The sequence below is a fragment of the Trichogramma pretiosum genome, unplaced genomic scaffold, assembly GCF_000599845.2.
Source record: "Trichogramma pretiosum strain Unisexual culture from Peru unplaced genomic scaffold, Tpre_2.0 scaffold13, whole genome shotgun sequence".
NCBI classification, from domain to species: domain Eukaryota; kingdom Metazoa; phylum Arthropoda; class Insecta; order Hymenoptera; family Trichogrammatidae; genus Trichogramma; species Trichogramma pretiosum.
The window spans coordinates 1843268-1862435 of record NW_019641606.1 but is presented as its reverse complement, the minus strand read 5'-3'; the positions used below and the strand labels follow the sequence as shown (position 1 = coordinate 1862435).

Sequence of the window (19168 nt, the reverse complement as noted above, 5' to 3'; positions counted from 1 at the left end):
TTTACGAGTGAAGCATTTACGCAGTTTAAAAAAACTGACTATTCATTAGAAACGAGCTTGATCCTAAAAATATGCTTATTCTTTTTTTGTTGGCCCAAAGACGTCACGGTGGGCGTACCTCAAGGATCTGTACGTAGCCCCTTTCTTCGGAACGACATCGATAACGAGATCCTTGGGCTCGAGCTGTTTGATACCTAATAAATCGTCGGCTATGCAAATTACATCGCGCTTATCAAATTACAAGCGCCTGGTCTAATAGCAAAGAACAAACGGAGGCGTTAAAAAAATTTACAGATCTCATGAGTCCGCTCGAGGAAGGGTCAAACATCACCCCATGGGTTAAAAGAAAACGTATAGAAGTGAAGACACATGTACACATAAACAGGTATTTTTTGGAAGTTTAATCTAGTTCACAAATATGTATGGAAGAGCATTGTACGTTCAAATTTTTTGTCTTTTTCGAAAGAGTAAATACGAGATTTTTTTTATATTCACGATGATTGAGAGCAATAGAAATGTTAAGTAATATTTGAAAAATCGTTAAGGTACCATCGGATTTTGATATAATCTTCGAAGTTATGTTATTGAATGGTGACGTACATGAGATAAAAGACAACGTTGACTTATTGTTGCCCGTAGTGGATACTTAATACATTATAATTTTCTTGAAAAGGTCAGCGGAAAATTGCTGACGAAACGTCGAAAGAGTGTATTTTTATTAATAACAAGAAAAAGTGACAGATTAAATTCAACCCCATTTGTGTTTGAATATTTTTCTGGAGGGTTACCCTTGTGGAAATCGTTTGATTTTTATTTATTCACAACGTTACAGCTTTATTGAAAAGTAAACCATGTGAGAGATGCGAGTGGAAAGGATTTTATTGAAATGAATAACGACAAAAATAACATAGTTAAATAAGATTTTCATTGAACTTTTATTAGAAATTAATGTCAAATATTAAAAATTTCATTTGCCATTGATAAGTTGATAATTTGAAAACATAGATTTCATTCAATTCAAGATAGAGCAGATTTAAATAAAAATGTATGAATGTTTGTGTTGCAATGATTATGGCCAATCACATCAATATTCTTCATATTCATTTAGATTTTAATTCAAATTTTCATCTTTATTTTCAGTTTCATTTTCATCTTCATATTCTTCTTCATATTCATCTTCATATTCATCTTCATATTCATCTTCATATTCATCTTCATATTCATCTTCATCTTCATTTTTATCTTCATTTGCATCTCCATTTTCATCTACATATTCATCTCGACCTCCGTATTCATCTTCATTTCTACTTGCATCGTTTTTATTAGATATTTCTTTTAAATCACTTAAATCCAATGAATTTATATTTTCCTTGAAATCGCTAATTACATTAGACGGCTTTGCTTTTGAAAAATTTTCTGAATTTGGAATGAGTTCGTCGGTCCAGATAGGTCTCGAGGTAGATTCTTTATATTGATCTTCATTTCCACTTGCATCGTTTTTATTAGATATTCCTTTCAAATCATTTAAATCTAATGAATTTATAATTTCCTTGGCATTTGGAATGAGTTCGTCGGTCCAGACAGGTCTCGAGGTAGATTTTTCCTTTGAGGAAGAAAGTGTAGTTGTTCGCGTCCTGAGTGGGTCAGTAGTAGGCTTGGGTTTACTTGGTTTTCTGATTGTGGGCTTGAATGGTTCTGGGCGTGGGATTTTCAAAGCTGTTTTTTTTTTAATTAAAAAAAGTATGTTGTGACTTTTTAAAAAATTAATAAAAGTGGCATCATTTATTCATCGTCAAACTTACGTTCTGCATTAGGATCCACTGTAGCATCAGTTTCAGCAGTTGCGTCTGGTTCTGCATCTGGATCAGCTTCAGGATCGGCAACTGGATATGCTGAACAATTATATACCACCAATATTAAAAGAAAAAACAAAGACAGCTTCATTTTTGCTTCGCCGTTCGAATCGTGAAAAAAACTGTATTTAAGATGGATTTTAGGCGATATTTTTATACTAAAAATGTGTCATAATACACATTTTTAGTCGTGATTTACGTTCAAATAAAAATATTTTTTTGCGAATCACGTAAGCTATATAGTTTACGATAATTTTAATACCACCTACCTTTACATGCGAGAAATCAAGGTGACTCAATGTAAAAGCTTTTAACGATCGCTTCAAAGCCGATTTTAAATTTTTGCATTTTTCTACGTCGAACGAATAATTAGTTATTTTTGTGAATCTACGAAAATTAGATCAATTCACCATCATCAAATTTTCAAAGGCAATAATAAATTAAATTGTTTTCCAACCTCTTGAATGGTGTAAAGTACTTGTGGCATTAGGTCAAAGTCTATGTTACTTTTACAACTTTATCGAATGATAAAATGCACTATTTGTTAGATGTAGTTAGAATGGATTTTATTGGAATTAGCTAACGATAAAAAAGAACACAAACAAATGGAAACTTTCTTTGAATTCAGTTTTATTGGAAGATTAGTTTGAATGTTAAAAATTTAATAAACAATCGAGTGTTTAATATTCTGAAAATTAAGATTTCTCAATTAGTAATATAGTAGATAAATACAAACACGAATACGGTTTTTTCAAAGTTGATTAATAATCACCTTTATCCTCTATCTCATCGTCATCGGAGTCGTTTTCATCATTTACCACTTAGTTCTGCCATATGTCCGAGGCCATGATGCAATACATCGTCCCGTGGGGGACTACCGAATCTATTTGCAATACCTTCTTCATCTTCATCTTCATCTTCATCTTCAGCTTCATCTTCATTATAATTTACATCGTCTTCATTAGATTGTTCTTTGGGTGTACCGTTGATAGTTTCGGTAATATCTTTAACTATACTAGACAGTTCCGGGGCTATTTCTGCAACATTACCAGTTATATCCGATAATGAATCTAAGCCATGAAGGAATTTATCGCTCCAACTGGATGATTTTGAGTCGTGGTCATCGGTAGAGTGGTGATTGTTATGTCCGGATTGATGTTCGCTTGTTGAATGATGCCCACCTGGAGTATGATGCTCTGCTGAGGGATGATGTTCGCCACTAGAATCATGTCCACCTGGTGTATGATGGCTAGTCGAGGAATGATGCCCATCTGAAGAATGGTGCCCAGTTGACGGATGACGACTGGATGGAGGTTTACGACCTGAAGAGCGACGCCTGTTTCCTGATCTCTTCGCTGGGGTAAATATATAAAAAGGTATATGTCAATTTTTTGAAAGTTGAAAAAGGATGATACTTTACTCATCGTCAGACTTACCTCCTGCATTAGGGTTAGCGATGGCATCTGCTTCAGCAGTTGCTTTTGGTCCTGCGTCTGGATCAGGATTTGGTTCTGCTTCAGGATTGGCGATTGCATATGCCGAACAATTATAAACCACCAATATTAAAAGAAGAAACAAAGAGAGCTTCATTTTTGCTTTGACGTTCAATCGTGAAAAAACTATATTTACGACAAGCTCAATTCGATGCTTTCATACTTGAAGTTACTGATGTTAGAAATGTTCGGTCGTGATTTCTGTTCCAATAAAAATACTTTTGCGCAATTGACGTAAGCTACGTAGTTTGCGATAAGTAGTATCGACAGCTTTTGCAAGCGTGAAATGAACGTAGAATTGACAAAGAAAGCTATCAACTAATCAGCCTCGAGAAAGTACAGTAGTGTAACATATGATTCTTTTCTATTTTAAACGAATAAAAATGAGATTTTGATGTGAATATACGACTATTAAGAGGAAGAGAAAATTTAACGAGGATTGGAGGAATCGAGATTTTTTATTGCAATCTTGATATATCATCGAATTTTCAAAAGTAAAAATAAAGTTTTAAGTAACTAGGTCAAAGTCAAATTCACCATTACAACTTTATTGAAAAGTAAAGTACACTATGTGAAAAATACAGGTGGCAAAAGATTTTATTTGAATTGACCTAATTTACAACGTCAATAAGAATAACAATAAGAGAGATTTGCATTAAATTTAGGGTCTAATTGAAAAATACTTTGGTTTATAAAGATTCGATTGGCCATTAAGAATTCAATGATTTAAAAATAAGTAGTTTAACATTGAAGTCAAATCGCAACCTGATTTTTTACCCACTAAATAACGTATATTTGCATAATTTTTTTACAAAACCCATTTTCATGGTTCATTCTCATTTAAATTATGATTCTCGTCTGTTGTATAAAGTATGATGCACGTGGTAATAATGATGACCGCCCGAAGTATGATGCCCACTAGAATGATGCACGTGGGAAGAATGATGTCCGCCCAAAGTATGATGCCCACCAGAATGATGTCCTCCAGAAGAATGGCCGCCTGAAGAATGCCCACCGGAGGCATGTCCTCCTGAAGAATGCCCACCCGAAGAACCTCCACCTTAAAAAAGGTATTTTCAACATTTTGACAAATGTAAAAACGATATCATATTTTACTCATCGTCAGACTTACCTCGTGCAATAGGATCTGCTTCAGCAGATGCGTCTGGATCTGCATACGCCATGCAACTATACACTACCAATATTAAAAGTAGAAACAAAGACAGTTTCATCTTGGCTTTGACGTTTGAATCACGAAGGGAACTATACTCAAAATGGGCTTGAGACGATGTTTTTATACTTGCCTGTATAAACAAATCTTTATGCGACTGATGTAAGCTACGTTACTCGCGATAAGTAGTTACAATGGCTTTTGCACGCGTTGGGGATTCCCGGGATGCTTCGTTGCGTCCGAGTTTCCGGCAACGTTCCAGGCGCTTTCGTCAAGGCTAAAAGAAGTAAGCGTTGAAGAAAGTATTTAGCAAATGGTGTACTGCTACGCAAAAGTGCAGTCATAATGTTGGAACCTTTATCCGATCAAGTTGACACCAGCAAAGGGCCAATGCAACTTTGTGCATAGTTATGAGTCCTAAAGTAGAATTTGAATTGTGACGTTTGGTTTTTGTCTTACTCCAACGAGTGAAAACGAGCTGTTTTGCTGATTCCCAGAGATTTAAAGAAAGAGAAATGAATTTTACTGGGATTTGAGAAATCCACGCGAGCCGTTTTTCTTTACAGTCGTAAGATGTCATTGAATTTTGAAAAGTAATGATCTTCAAAGAATGGTAAAAAAATTATGGTGAAAATGTTTTTGTATCAAAATAAGCCAGCCGTGGCTTTTTGCTCCGCGATACAAAATCGTGCACAGCTCACTCGTAATTGTGCCACCTGTTCCGAAAGTGGCGAAAAAAAGCCAATTGCTGCCCCCGTAAATACACCCGCAGAAAGTTCAAACGTTTCACCGATCGGCAATCGTTACATACGCGCAGGATTGTGTCGCGAGCCGCCTATATAATAATCGCTCGTCAGCCACCGCCGCAATTAAAGCCGAGCGCAAATGAAATACATGTGTACCCGCTCATGCGCATGCCTACGTACAACAACGGAGGCTCCTACAATTAAGTTGTTAATGAGCCGTAAAAATAATTCGCCAAACGCACCGCCACCGCACCGCTGCACAGAGGCCCTTTTGCACCGCTGCCGCCGCCGCAAGCTGCGTGCGCTCACGCGTGATTTCGCGGCATTCTGTGTCATTTTTTCGGCGCTGCACTTTTCGAAGTACACTTTATATAGCGTATAATAATAAACGCTTCTGAGCGGGTGCGAGCGAAATTACGATTCCGCCGAATTTATTATATATATATAGAGAGAGAGAGAGAGACAGAGAGACTGCAGAGAAAGAGAGAAACGCCCTGTTGCGTGTGCCGCGATCTTTCGGATGGGAGCGTGGGCCGCCGCCGAATTCAACCCGAGGAATCGTGTCGGACGACGGTGATCCTATCGCGCTCGTGCGTTTCCGAATCCCAACGTCTTACCTCGAGTTCCCGCGAGTCATTTTCAACGCCCAAAAAAGAAGAACGACAAACAGACGTCAGCCCGAGTGACCTTATTACGATATGTGCCATTGTTCGTAAACGTATCACTTTCTATACACGAACCACCTCAAGTTGCTTCCTCAAACGAGCATCATCTTCATCTCCGTGTTATTTAATGGTTAATATCTATTATTCAATCATCTTCGGGTCTTTTAACGATATTTCAAATACTTGTCACTGCGAGAACGATCGAATAAAAATTGTAATAAATCTCTCTCTCGAGCGGCCAAGTAAACACTCGTATATAATACCTCGGCTACCATAATTCAAGTACCCAAGATATTCGTCAAGAGGCTATCTCTCGTCGCCTGTGTTTATACAATCATAATACAAAACTCGTTGCGAGAATTACTACTCGGCGGTGCCACTCGACTCGTTGCGCACATTATACTAACACATACATAAGTAATAATCAAGCACGCTTACGTGTGCGCGCGCGCGCGTACGATGTTCGATGAAAATGTTAACAAGCCTCGTCGTAGTCGTCGTCGTCGTCGTCGCCGTCACCAGCGTCGATGAAAAAAAAGTCCTCATCTTGCGAAAACAACCGCATTTCTCGGCCGACGAGAGAAAGATCGTGCGCGCGTATATGTGTACGCGTAATTATATTCGATATACGTGTATAAATGCGTAAACGTTACGAGCGTGGGTCGAGGAGCCTGATGATCGTTTCGTGCGGGCCTGAGTGCACCTGCCCGCGCAATAATCACGCGTCGGCGGCGGCGGCCGTCTCTTGATCTTAGATGCGAATTTTCAAGAGTGAAAGAGGGACACGACGACGACGACGCGCGTCCCTCAGCCGCGTGTGTGCGTACGTAATATTTTCACCTCTGTACTGCGGTGTCGCGCGCGCCACGTTTATAAGCTTAGCTATACTTGCGCGCGTTCGATAAATAATATGCATATTATATGCACGCCATGAAAAGTGAAAATTCGTCGAGAGTGTTTAATTGATGAAAGATTAGGAGTTAAACTTAATAGTCTTCAACTACGTAGGACCTTAATGCTAAAACTTTGCTATCTCTCTTTTGTTTTCTTAAAATTTGGCTATACGCCATCTAGCGGAAACTTATAAACTATTATGGTCACGAAAAAAGTATTTGATTATATGAATTTTTCAAGTTCACAGTTATTTTAAAATTAACTATTATTAAAAAAGTCAACAAGGTACAAATATCGATTAAAAGTACTTAAAATTTGCGAATAATTTTTGCAATGAAATGAAATGACATTGAAAAGATAATGAATTTCATAGGCATTGGTTGAGAAAATATATCCTTCGAAATAGCTAGTTATCGAATCTAGGTAAGGTTATATGTAAGAAGTTTTCAAAGGTCATCGTCAATCATTCACGATTAACTGCACAAAATTTAAAATTTAATCAAAGCCTAATTATTATCTCAAAGTGAAGTTTTCGTAAATAATTTCACTTTCAGGCATGAAAATTAAGGTCAGCACGTTGGAGCTCAGACTTGACTTCTGTGAGTTTTTAAAAGTTGAACGTTCGTGTTTTAATCAATGAAGTCGTGAGTAACGAGCGCTCGAACAAGGTACACGTAACTCCGCAAACTTGAAGCACGATAACTTCGCTTTGATAGAAGCATCAACAAAACTTGCACGTTTTCGTTTAAAAAAATGCATAATATAATTTACTCATCAATTTCGCTCGAGTAAACAAGTCAGCCAACATCTTTGCGAATTAAAGGCAGACAAACGAAAATCCGTACCCGTGGGTGAATTAAACAATTGCCGACCGCGTTAGCCATTATCGTACGCACACACACACTCGCTCGCGCACGTAACTGGAGGTCGCATGCACGATTATGCACACACACACACACAATACTTTGAGCGACGAAAGTGCTGTTTCCGAGAAAACGTGCTGCATTTTATTTCGCGCGCGGAGATCGTGCTCCTCGCCGGGTTATATGTGTGTACGCAGCTCGAGCGCGTAATCAAGCCCCGGGAGCGAGCGGGAGTCGCAGCTCTCGCGGTGCGTGCTTTTTATTGCGTGAGAATATGACATTTTTTCGGGGAGCGTATGCATGCAAAAAGAAACTACGAAAAAAAAATAATTATTATAAAGTTGTCTGAAATTGTGTCATAACGCGCCGAGATAAAAGTGTTTGAGAAAACCTCGGGCGCGAGTTCGTGCTGGGGACCCTTTAATGCCGCTCCGAAATGATGCTCGTGATTGCCGAGTCTTAATTGATATAAAAAAAATTTTATCGTTAGCGTTTTGTATAAATTAACGAATAAATTCAACGTTATGCCGTGAGATTTTATTTTATTTAAATAAACTTGTTTGACCATACATTTATATATTATGCAATGTATAAGTTTTCAACGTGTTACGCGCGTATGTAAATCTTGTCGAGCCGAATTTAGTATGTACTAATTACATCGTATTGACACTTTTGATATAGGCCTTGTGGATCCTTGAAAATTTCATATGCAGTCAGCAAATTAATAGTTTACATTTGCTATTCCATTAAGCGCACGCAGTACTGTATAATATCACACTTCTAAGTAGCTGAAATTGTAGTTTCTATAATATCGCTTGTTATCGTGTTCCCAGAAAGCTCATATGCATACTAGAGTTTCAATTTATCAAAAAAAAAAGCCAAGGAAAAATAAGTGGGGCCTCTCGAAACGCCGTATAATTTTTATAAAGGCTGCGTGCGCGCGCGCGACAAACGAGATTTTTTGAAATAAAAAAAAAAAAAAGGAGAACGAGTTCCGAAATCGGAATATGGCTATCGAAAAATGGGAGGCTTTTATTACGACGCGCGGGCAATAATATTTTCGCGCGCCGAGCTCGCAAATTCGCCGCCGCGTATATGGCCAGGCTCTTCAAATTGATAACGCGTATATAAGATGCGCGTGATATACAATTTTGAAAATCGATCGGCATAAATCCTACTTCGGGAGGGCCTGGCCGAGAAATAACAATAAAAAAGAGCACCGTTAAAAACGTCGCTGCTCTCGGTTGCTGCAGCATCCCTGGCCGGCAAACGTATACACTTTCACCGCGTGTATAGCTCGCAAAAAAGAATTAAAGGGACTGTATACTGCATGTGCGTGCGAGCTCTCGATATGCAATTTTCGCGCTTTGCCGCGCGCGCGCGCAGCTGAAAATCGGGTGCAACAAACAACAAGTGCACGTCGTTCAAGGCAGAGAGAGAGAGAGATAGAGAGAGCCGCAAAGAGTGTCAAGATTATGTACCGCTTAAATGTATTATTACGACGCGGACGAATTTAAAGCTAACCAGCCGCGCCGCGCGCGAATGATTATTTATACATCGGTACTTGTTGAGGTTTTTACGCGGCTAATTTACCCCACATGGTGTCACGGCTATATACAGTAAGCGTCGTGTACTTAAAGTCGATGGTCGGAGCTTTAATTTTGTAGCATCTTTTTTCGGTACGTTCAAAAAATCAATACAAATTGAAATTTTTTAAGGAAATAACACTAATTATAAAATCAACAAAAAAACTATTTGAAAATATAAAAAAGATGCGATCGATGTACGTACTTTTTTTAAAGAAACCGACGATAAACTTTGCTAAAATTCCAGAATCGAATTTTTTCCTCCTTCGTTTGTTCACATGCAAATATACGAATCGTTAAAGTACGGTCAGGATTTCTGTACGACTGCGGAATATCGAAGTTGCAATTCGTAACAGGAGCGTAAAATTAACGATTTCTTATACAGATAAGGTATATTATATGCGCAGAATGATAAAGTAACGATCGTTTTGCACGGAAAAATATTTAATCACGGTATATTCGTATGAAATATAAATGGGTGGGCGATTTGTGCAAGCACAAAACAGCTGCTCGCAGGAGAGAATAACCAATTATTTAGCTGTATGCGCGCGGCACGTATTTTAACTATCGCTTCGCGAAATCGCATAAATTCGTGATTTATTGTCTATATGAAACGAAAATATAATATTTATACGAATCCTAATTATTGAAGAATAAAAGTTAAATCGTGGTAAGTATATCCCTTTCGTTCGGTGCGAAGAGGGTATATCGCGAGCATCGTACGTGCATAATATAAAAGATTCGAAAGAAAGACATATTATAATAATTAATAACGATTATTATTTCAGGAATGTTTAATTGCATTTATAGCGCGGCATCATAAGTTAAAGTGCCATTAACGTAACGACGAGCGACGAACGCGACGAGACTCTATATAGCTTACTACGCGATCATTACATTACGCAAAAGAAATTACATTAACCTCTCGCTCCGAACTTGATTTTATCTTTTACAGCTCTCGACGTATCGCGAGGCAGCAGCGCGTGCCTGCGTGCAGTGTCCTGCACGTTCATATGTGTCTATGTATAGGTTCGAAAGTTCAGGGTTCAAGTGAAAGCACGTGCAAACACACACATAAGCGCGTGGCTGCTTCGTAAGATACATAGCCATCTGACAAAGTGCATTTAATTGATGACTCAACTTCTCTCTCGTTGCAGCCGAGAGTGCGTGCCATCATCCCCGCGCGCGAAACATATATATGTATAAGTAAAGTCGAATATTGCGCGCGATTGATTTTTTCGATATGTAAATCGTTGCGCTGCTTGTATATGTGTGCACCGCTTTATGATTGATTTCTGGCCTCGTACATAAGTATAAAAGCGTGACTCTTTAATCGAGTGGCAGTACTACGGCGTATGCCGCGTGTGCAGACGTTGAGAGAGAACAAAAAAAAATTATTAAATGGATGGGTTATGATGTATCGGTTGGAAAAATCGTTCCCCTCGATTACAGATACGTTTCTCTTATCGTTCGTTGATTGTCGATGTATCGTTAGCTACATATATTTAATGAGCTCGCGAGTGCGAAAAAATAGTCGCGATCGAAATCAAAAATTACACACGTGATAAATATCAATGAATGCATAAAGTCCTCAAAGAGGAGAAAAAAGGCAAGCGAAAACGAAGGAGGAAATTCACACCTGAATTTTAATATGCATTGAAAATCGTGCAGCCCGCGCGCCGTGTATACATATCGTTAAAAATTCGGACGCGGACACCGCATAAATCATTTAATGGCCCGCGCGGTGAAGCGGCAGCGGCGGCACGACTGTCGAGGCGCGCGCGAATTAGCATTGCAAATTTTTCGTATACGGACTAAAAATTTTAATGAAAATGTAAATGTTTATATGCAGCAGTGGTTGCTGCATCGGTGGTAGTGGGGGTGGGGTTGGTGGTGGTGGTGGTGGTAGTGGTACGGCTTCATTCGATTAATTTTTACGAGAGAAATGCATCGCACACACGAAATGTACCGTTTAAGTCGAATGAGATTTCTCTTGCCGGCGACGATGTGTAAATCGGGCAAATATTTTTTTTTCGTCGCATCTCTCTCCGCGATCATCTCGCGCGAAAATTGTTTACACGTTTATAACGAAAAATCGATCGACGCATCTTCGCGCGCTTGATATACGATCATCTCGTTTACGCCGCATGCGAATGCACGCAACATCACTCGCAGCGCAGCACGTGACACTGTGTGCAGGCAGTCCTCGGTGCGTCGTCTTTCGCACTGCGCAATCGCACTCGTGTGCGCCGCGCACTTATCTATTGCGCCAATCGCATCGAGCCGTATATAGTAGTCGAGCCACAGGTGCCCCGCTTATCAGCTCGCTCGAGTGGCGCACGAGTACGAGGAAAAAAAAAAGCTCAGCGCGCGACAACGACTTGTAAAAAGGCCAATACATAAAGTAAACAGATTCGACGAGCCTATATTATATAGCACCCGCATCGACGCGCTTGTGTTGCGTATAATACAGATGCACCGCAAGCACGTATAATACATATAAATGATGCACGCGTGTGTGTGTGTGCGTACGGAATTCACTAATTAAATAATCTCGCGTCGCGATAGGTTGCGTCACGCGGACACACTTATGTGTGTGTGTGTGTGTTTAGCATAATCCGCGCTGTAGAGTGAAAGAGAGGAATCGAGGCAAGTATAAATAAATGCAAGCGCGGAGGAATTTAAAAGATGCGCCGCGCAACGGTATCGCTGCTTTTCGATTTATAAGTAATTTGCTCGCTGCTGCTGCCGCCGCCGTTGTTGCGCTTCTGGAATATGTATAGGACGTGTACAGGTACAGCTTCGATGGGTGTTTCTATAATTGTTAACAACATACCGTTGTAATTGAACCAATTTTTGCGTATAATCTGGCACACACACACACACATTTCTGGCAGATATTTCCCCCAAAAAAAGTAAAAATTGAAAATAAGTTAATTATAATATAGTTATCATAATCGATGAATGTTGCGAGCGCTGCTCATGTATATAATGTGGTACGTGCGATACGCCCTCGTTTGCCTTCGAGCGCGACTTTGCCGCGGCAAAGTTGTAGTCGATCGATCGAGCCGCACGACGTACGTACCTCGCGTTTGCTTTCGCCGCGGCTCGGTATGCATAGTATGCGTATACCCGCGTTACTCTCGGCAGCTACCGCCCATGCGATGCCCGCGGAAAACACCCGAATTATTATTTCGGGTACATTATCCAATTTAACGTGTATCGATCGTAATTTTTTTTTTACGTTTCTTCAAAAACGAGTACATCTGCATATTATGCTCGGAGATTCCAGAGCAAAGTTTAGAATGAAGTTTTCAAAGTATTTAAGCTTCCATTCGAGTGCTGTTTTAAATATTTGCAGTTTTTGATGCAAAAATTCTGACTTACGATGCAAACCATCCACGATTATATTCAAATAAGAGTTAAAATATTCGTTTTGTCAATCGCGATGCCAACGTAGTAAAAGCTCGTCTGCTGTCCTTGCTCTGACGCTTATTTAACACGATGCTCTCTTTGTAACATCATTGCGGTACAATCCGATTTCGAGCTTTTTTTTTTATTGGCACACGCAAGTGCCGTAGGCTAAAATATGGCTCGTAACAACTTCATTCGGGATCGCTCCTCCTTTTTTTTTGCAGATATGAATTATAATTGCGTGATATATCTCGTTGAATTAGGTCATAAGTCAACGTTAACATTGGAACTTTACTTAAAAGTAAAATGCACCATTAGCCAGATGCAGGTTGGACTAGGATTTTATCGGAATTGAATGAAGAACGACAACATGAATACAAATAAAACAAATTTTCATAGAACTTGAATTTTATTTGAATGAAGTTTGAATATTGAAGATTTACAGACCATTGAGTTATTGGGGATAGTCTGAAAATAAAGATTTCAGAGTTAGTATTAGAGTAGATGGATAAAAGCACGAATACGATTTTTTTATTAATAATTAATAATTACCCGAATAATCTTCATTTTTCTCTTTTTTTTCCTCGTCTTCGTCTTGGTCATCGTCTTCTTCGTCTTCATCTTCATCTTCGTCAGGCTTTTGTTGAGATGTTGCACTAGATGTATGAGCGGTTTGATAAATATCTTTAACATCGCTAGCTATACTAGCCACATGTTGTAAGCTTTCAACAAATTGTTCGCCGAAGTTAGAGGTAGGTTTACTGGTGGTGCTTGTGGACGGCTTGCGAGTAGTAGTAGATTTACGGGTGGGCCTTGTGGGTGGCTCGCGAGTAGTAGTAGATTTACGGGTGGGCCTTGTAGGTGGCTTGCGAGTAGTAGTCGGTTTACGGGTGGGCCTTGTAGGCGGCTTAGTATGCGGCCGAGGTGGGCTGTGTCGTGTCGGAGGAGGACGCTTAACGGGGCCTGAATTAGGATTTGGTTTCTTAATGCCGTTCCCGGACTGAGGCTTGACCGGCTTTTTCCCCCCTGAAACCGTGCGTGTAGTACTACCCTTTTTTTTCGCTAACGCTGATGCTGAAAAAATGTAATATTCAAGTTGTTGACAAATGAATAAGGAGGCCAATGTTTTGTTTTCAGACTAACCTTCGGCATCGGGATCCGCTACAGCGTCAGCCGCGGCATTTGCTTCTGGCGCTGCGTCTGGATCAGGATCTGCTTCTGCCTCAGGATCAGCAATCGCATATGCCGAGCAATTATATACCAACAGTATTGAGAGAAGAAACAAAGATAGCTTCATTTTTGTTTCAACGTTCGAATCGGGAAAAAAACTATATTCAAGACGAAATGGAGGAGGTGATTTTATACTTGGAATTAGCAATGCTAGAAATTTTTAGTCGTGATCTGTGTGTTCAAATAAACACATTTCAATTTTATGTTATTGACGTAAATACTTTTATTAATGTAAGTTTGTGTAGTGGAACAAAAAATGAATGATTTTTCTTTATGTTTTATTCACGCAGTCAACTGCATTAGTGATAGCATTGAATTCATGTACAAAAAAAAAAAAAATATAAAGTTTTACCTGGTTGGCCAAAGCGAAGTTTTGGATCACGACTATCACGAACAATTTTTAATTCCAAATAAGAATATCTGTACGTTTGAAGCCACGATACATCTGTAAACATTTTCTTTAAATTGAGCCTATAAGTTTTTTGATCGCGCTTGATTATAGGGTACTTATACCAGTGATTGACCGCTTTCGACCAGTAAATGACCACTTTTGGATGAGCAATAATTATTGTTTTTCTTTGTTAAATTATGTTCGAACATAGAAAACAAGATGCATCATTCACTAAAGAATTGAATAACGTCCATACAAATGTATTTTTAATTGTTTTTCATATGATTATTCCAAAATGGTCATTCACTGGTACCCGGTCATTGATTGGTGTGACTACCCTATTCTGTAAATGTGTTTTATCAGTATTTCCAAAGTGTTGTTTTAAATGAATAATTTTTTTCTATACGAGTAACAATAATACAATGAAAAAAATGTACAATTTTTATTCTTAGCCCTGTATTGAGAATTGTTTATTTTCGATTTGAAAATTCGTTTACTTTTTATTGTTACTGACATTGAACTACAATAATTAATTGAGTCGCTAATGAAATCGAGTTAAAAATAACAGCTCGCAACATTCGATCTTGATTCAAAATAGCATAATTATTCAATATATCATTTGAGTGAACTATTACATATTTTGACGCACATTATAAATTTGCCTTGAACCTCGCGCATCGGTCGTATATTAATTGCCGTAATTTTTGAAAAATCTAGTCGTATCAGATGCGTAATCAACGGCTAATGTAGATGCATTAAAAGCTGATTCTTTATTCTGTATGCGTCAACCGCAGCTCGATTAAAAGTCGACTCTCGTAAACTAAATCCTTTCAAAACTCATCTCCTACTAGGAAGAGGGAGAGAAAAAAAAGAAGAAGAGGGAGGGAGAGGCTATATCGTATGAGTCGAAGAACTTCCATCGAGATTTTCCATCGAGATAAAACAAGCGATTGATTAACTTTTCATGTAGTTGAAGTATTTTTGACTGATACTTTATTAATAGACCTATTAACTAGTTACTCTAATTACTTTTCGTGCAAGGAAGCTTTTAATTGAATATACTTGACTTGAAAAATCATAAGGATCACAAGAAAAGATTTCACATGGAACGAGTGTTTACTCAAGTAAGCGTGTGGATGCTGCGCTAAAAACTTTTCAGCCGAGCCTTGAAAATTGATGAATAGATTACACAAGGTAATAATTTGTAGATCGTAAAATTATTTCGCCTCTGATGTACATCACTTTTTTGCACGAGCAACCGTTAACAGTAACTATTGCAAATCATTTTAACTCACCGATGAGCCACGGTGACGAACTTGGCTGAAAAATACAAAATCAATCGCCTCCAAGCATAAAGCTCACTTGTCACCCATAAAAGCGTAGCGTCAATTGCTACCGTAACGCAAAGTCAATAGTTTACGAAGAAAAAAAAGTAAAGTACACAACGCGTGTAATTCAAGCCGCAAATATGACGTCGATCGCGGGTGCACGAGGGGGGCGGGTCATCGAGCACGATATCATGCTAGCCCATAGGCCACGCGTCGAGCGCGTAATTATTATTTACCTAGCGGCGTTGCAACGATCAACAGCTTGTTTGTACGCTTTTAAAAACCAACGCGATGTATCGAAGCTCGCGTACCACTCGGCGCGGTTAATATACGGCGCGCGGATCGTATATATAGAAAGCCCGGGTACAAGCATAATGATCGAAGGATATAGCTTACTACTTCTCCGCGAGCTTCAATTAAATTCAATTTCGCAAAACACCTGTAGCAGTAGCTCAAACGGATGCCAGAAGGCACGGGAGCTGAAAAAAAAAATCGACCGCGGGTGAGTGCAGCATAGCACGTTAATTTTCGTGCGTTTACCGCGCGTTTCGTCGCGCTTTTGCGCTCCAACTATACTATACGTATAGCAGCCTCTGTGTGTGTGTGTGTGTGTGTGTACGTAAACGGAGCTCTGGCTCGAGCTCGGCGAGATAAATACCGGCGAGTAAGCGCTCGATACATACTAGATTGCATCTTTGCATGTTGTTGTGTCTGCCTCTCTCGACTCCGCAACCGATACGTAATAACGCACGTTCTATGTATAGCTGGGGCAGCAGCTTGCTCGATATTATGGACCAAAAAAAAAAAAAAGTTGAGGTGAATTTATGCCGCGCGAGATGATTTATTGCGCGAATTGCGCTGACTGTGCGCGCAGGGATAGAGAGAGAGAGAGAGAGAGAGAGAGACATTCGTTATTCGATAATTTACAAACTCGCGCGAGGACGAAGAATTTCACTGCACACACGCGCGTTCGCGTACGCTGCATTCTGCGTTTTATCATTTAATGAGTCGCGCGGCGACATTTTTTTCTGCCTTTCGCGCGCGCGCGCGCGCGACACGAATAACTAGCCTTATCTCGCGCTGATATGGACAGTCATTCAGCTGCTTTTTTTTTATCGTCGTCCTGTCCATACAGCTTTAAACATCGAGATCGATTTCAATATTGTAACTTACGACCCGTATCGATTGGTGTGCATATGTCCGCAAGAAAAAGAAAGGGAAAAAAGCCGTTAACTCTGTGTGTCACCGTTAGGATATTCTTTATACATTTCTTTGCGGGCTATCGTCGCGCAAGGGGTTGGTGATCCATTGAAAAGAAAAAAACGAGAGGCCAACATATTGGGCTGCGAATTCAAAATATAGGTTGATGATTCGTGCGCGCGCGCCTTAATGCCCATAAACGTATACGCGAGGCACACAATTGCGCATAGCTGTAAATTATAATCCATCATTATATTATGCACAAAAGGGTAGTCGCACACGCACGCGCACGATATGCGGGCGCGTCGCGCGGGACGAGTCGGACACGCGAACGTATCGCCCACTCGTGCGCTCGCGTGCATCGTGTCTATGTAGCATCTATCGACGCGCACGCACCTATACTTAGCTCTGTATGTTTTCTTTTTTAAATTTTAAATAAAAAAAAAAAAACGTAATAACATGCGCGCATTGGGATCCGCTCCGTTTCGTATGTACACACTCGCACACACACATCGCGTCGGAGGCCCTTCTCGCGGACACACATTCAGTGTAATACACTGCCGAGCTACAGGTGTAATTGCTCTGTCTCTCTCTCTCTCTTTTTACGTGGTTAATGCGAGGTTAGACCGCGCTTATACTCGTATTGTACACACACGCACACACATACATATACACGACACGCGCCGCGCGCAGGAGAGTATTTAATGTGTACGAAAAAAAGGGGGTGTTCTTTGCAGTAATACGCGCGATCTGTAAGCTACGATGTACCAGTCGGTGAATTTGTTTTTTTTTTTTTCAACCCGAGTCTACCCCGTGCATTCGTGGTTCAGAGCAGTGATATCAAGAACGATTAATGCATAGATCGAAACATCGGCGCATATGTATTGTGTCTTGTAAGTATCCTGTCGCCCCTAATCATGATTCTCAACCCAAAATTATAAAAATTTAACAAGGCTTAATTACTTATACAAATATGATTACTTTGCCACTTGCAGATTTACCGATGAAGTTGCTCGCCATCTAGAGGCAGAAGTTGATTTCAATTATGATTGAACTTGCATGAATCTTGCACGAAGAATTCAATTTCATACATAAGAATTACACTAATAAGTACTTATACATTTATTTTCACTTTGACAATAGCAGATTTACAGCAAAAAGATACTCACCATCTAGCTGAAGAGATTGGCATTAATTATGACTGAATTTTTATACATTTTTTGGTGATTGCAGCAAAATCTAAATCATAATTGAAACAATTTATTTTCAATAAAAATGCTCAAATTTGAGTACGGAATCAGAATCTCGGCTTCGCCTCGGACGATAAATTACACGTGCTCTGAGACTTTCCAGTTTTTCACTCCCTCGGTGCAAAATATACTATTTTTACTACCATTGATATAGTTATTCACAAATCGGTATTTATTTTTCCATTAGTTTCTAAAACCTGGCAGATCGTACGAAGAGTATTATTGAAAACGTTCGTAACGTGTTCATCGATCACTCCGCAACATCAAAGGCTCAAAAAAAGAGAAGAAGAAAAAAGAAACACAATCGAATGACCTAATTTAAATCATTTAATCGGAACATCCTTTGTGAGCGCCACTTTGCCAGTGCAAAACACCCATATATCTTTTACAGGATCGACTGCTCGTATTATATGAAGAGCTTCGTTCTTCGACGCAAAGATACACACACACACACACGTAAGCATTCACGCGCGTACATAAAACGATCTAAATCACCCATAATTCATTCAATGCCGAAAATTCTCGGAAGAGCTCTCCGACAACAGCAGAAAGGACGAGGGGTCCTGCGCGCGACTTATATATAACCATCGCAGTATATAGTATATATGAATTTCAAAGGCTGAGCGCGTGTCCGCGCGTCCGCCTACCCAACGTGAGCAGCAGCAACGGCAACCTGTTGCTCCGCCGCTCTTGTGCGTGTGTGTGTATGTGAGCTTTATACAATGTACACCATACGCAGCAGTGCCGTGTGTAGTGTGCGTGACGAGAGCTAAAAAGGGTCAATGGCAAGCCGAGAGAGAAAGAGAGAGAGAGAGAAAACGTGCGCCTAGGAATTCGGGACAATGACCTTTAGCCTTTGTATAATAGCAACGTCGCTGTATACGTTGCTGCATCATATTAGTCCTATCGTGTGTCTCGAGCTAGATATTCTCCCGTGAACGGGGAAAACGATCGAAGGGACGAAAAATAGCTTTGACGTATTCGATTACTCGAGCGAGAATCTTTCATCAAAGTCTACATTATATTATGTGTATATACGATATTGAAAATGCACCTCTTTTCATAACCGCGGAGATCATCATCG

General features: G+C 39.7%; 3 protein-coding genes across 4 annotated transcripts; all 3 read right to left on the bottom strand.

Moving 5' to 3' along the window:
* Window positions 1-75: 75 nt before the first annotated feature.
* Window positions 76-1944, bottom strand: LOC106651997 (circumsporozoite protein-like). The gene is made up of 3 exons (XM_023458451.1): window positions 1803-1944; window positions 1285-1716; window positions 76-209 (listed from the first exon to the last, which is right to left on the bottom strand). The coding sequence occupies exons 1-3, from the start codon at window positions 1942-1944 to the stop codon at window positions 76-78; spliced, it is 708 nt and encodes a 235-aa protein (XP_023314219.1).
* Window positions 1945-2631: 687 nt separating this feature from the next.
* On the bottom strand, window positions 2632-3471 carry LOC111693566 (clumping factor B-like). Of its 2 annotated transcripts, XM_023458408.1 has the most exons (3): window positions 3290-3471; window positions 3035-3208; window positions 2632-2890 (listed from the first exon to the last, which is right to left on the bottom strand). In XM_023458408.1, exons 1-3 carry the CDS (start codon window positions 3441-3443, stop codon window positions 2664-2666), a joined length of 555 nt encoding a protein of 184 aa, XP_023314176.1. In that variant the 5' UTR covers window positions 3444-3471; the 3' UTR covers window positions 2632-2663. The 2 variants fall into 2 exon arrangements, with proteins under 2 accessions (XP_023314176.1, XP_023314175.1); XM_023458407.1 differs by having other exon boundaries at window positions 2632-3208.
* A 9626-nt stretch (window positions 3472-13097) lies between these two features.
* Window positions 13098-14000, bottom strand: LOC111693567 (coiled-coil domain-containing protein 80-like). Its single transcript, XM_023458410.1, has 3 exons — window positions 13829-14000; window positions 13238-13759; window positions 13098-13153 (listed from the first exon to the last, which is right to left on the bottom strand). Exons 1-3 carry the CDS (start codon window positions 13980-13982, stop codon window positions 13140-13142), a joined length of 690 nt encoding a protein of 229 aa, XP_023314178.1. The 5' UTR covers window positions 13983-14000; the 3' UTR covers window positions 13098-13139.
* Window positions 14001-19168: the final 5168 nt, after the last annotated feature.

Coding starts and splice junctions, on each gene's coding strand:
- LOC106651997 (XM_023458451.1), bottom strand. CDS start 1,944: ATGAAGCTGTCTTTGTTTTTTCTTTTAATATTGGTGGTATATAATTGT. Junction 1,717..1,802: donor AGTGGATCCTAATGCAGAAC/GTAAGTTTGACG, acceptor AAAAAAAAACAG/CTTTGAAAATCCCACGCCCA. Junction 210..1,284: donor AAATGAAGATGAATACGGAG/GTCGAGATGAAT, acceptor TAATTTGCATAG/CCGACGATTTATTAGGTATC.
- LOC111693566 (XM_023458407.1), bottom strand. CDS start 3,443: ATGAAGCTCTCTTTGTTTCTTCTTTTAATATTGGTGGTTTATAATTGT. Junction 3,209..3,289: donor CGCTAACCCTAATGCAGGAG/GTAAGTCTGACG, acceptor TATTTACCCCAG/CGAAGAGATCAGGAAACAGG.
- LOC111693567 (XM_023458410.1), bottom strand. CDS start 13,982: ATGAAGCTATCTTTGTTTCTTCTCTCAATACTGTTGGTATATAATTGC. Junction 13,760..13,828: donor AGCGGATCCCGATGCCGAAG/GTTAGTCTGAAA, acceptor ACATTTTTTCAG/CATCAGCGTTAGCGAAAAAA.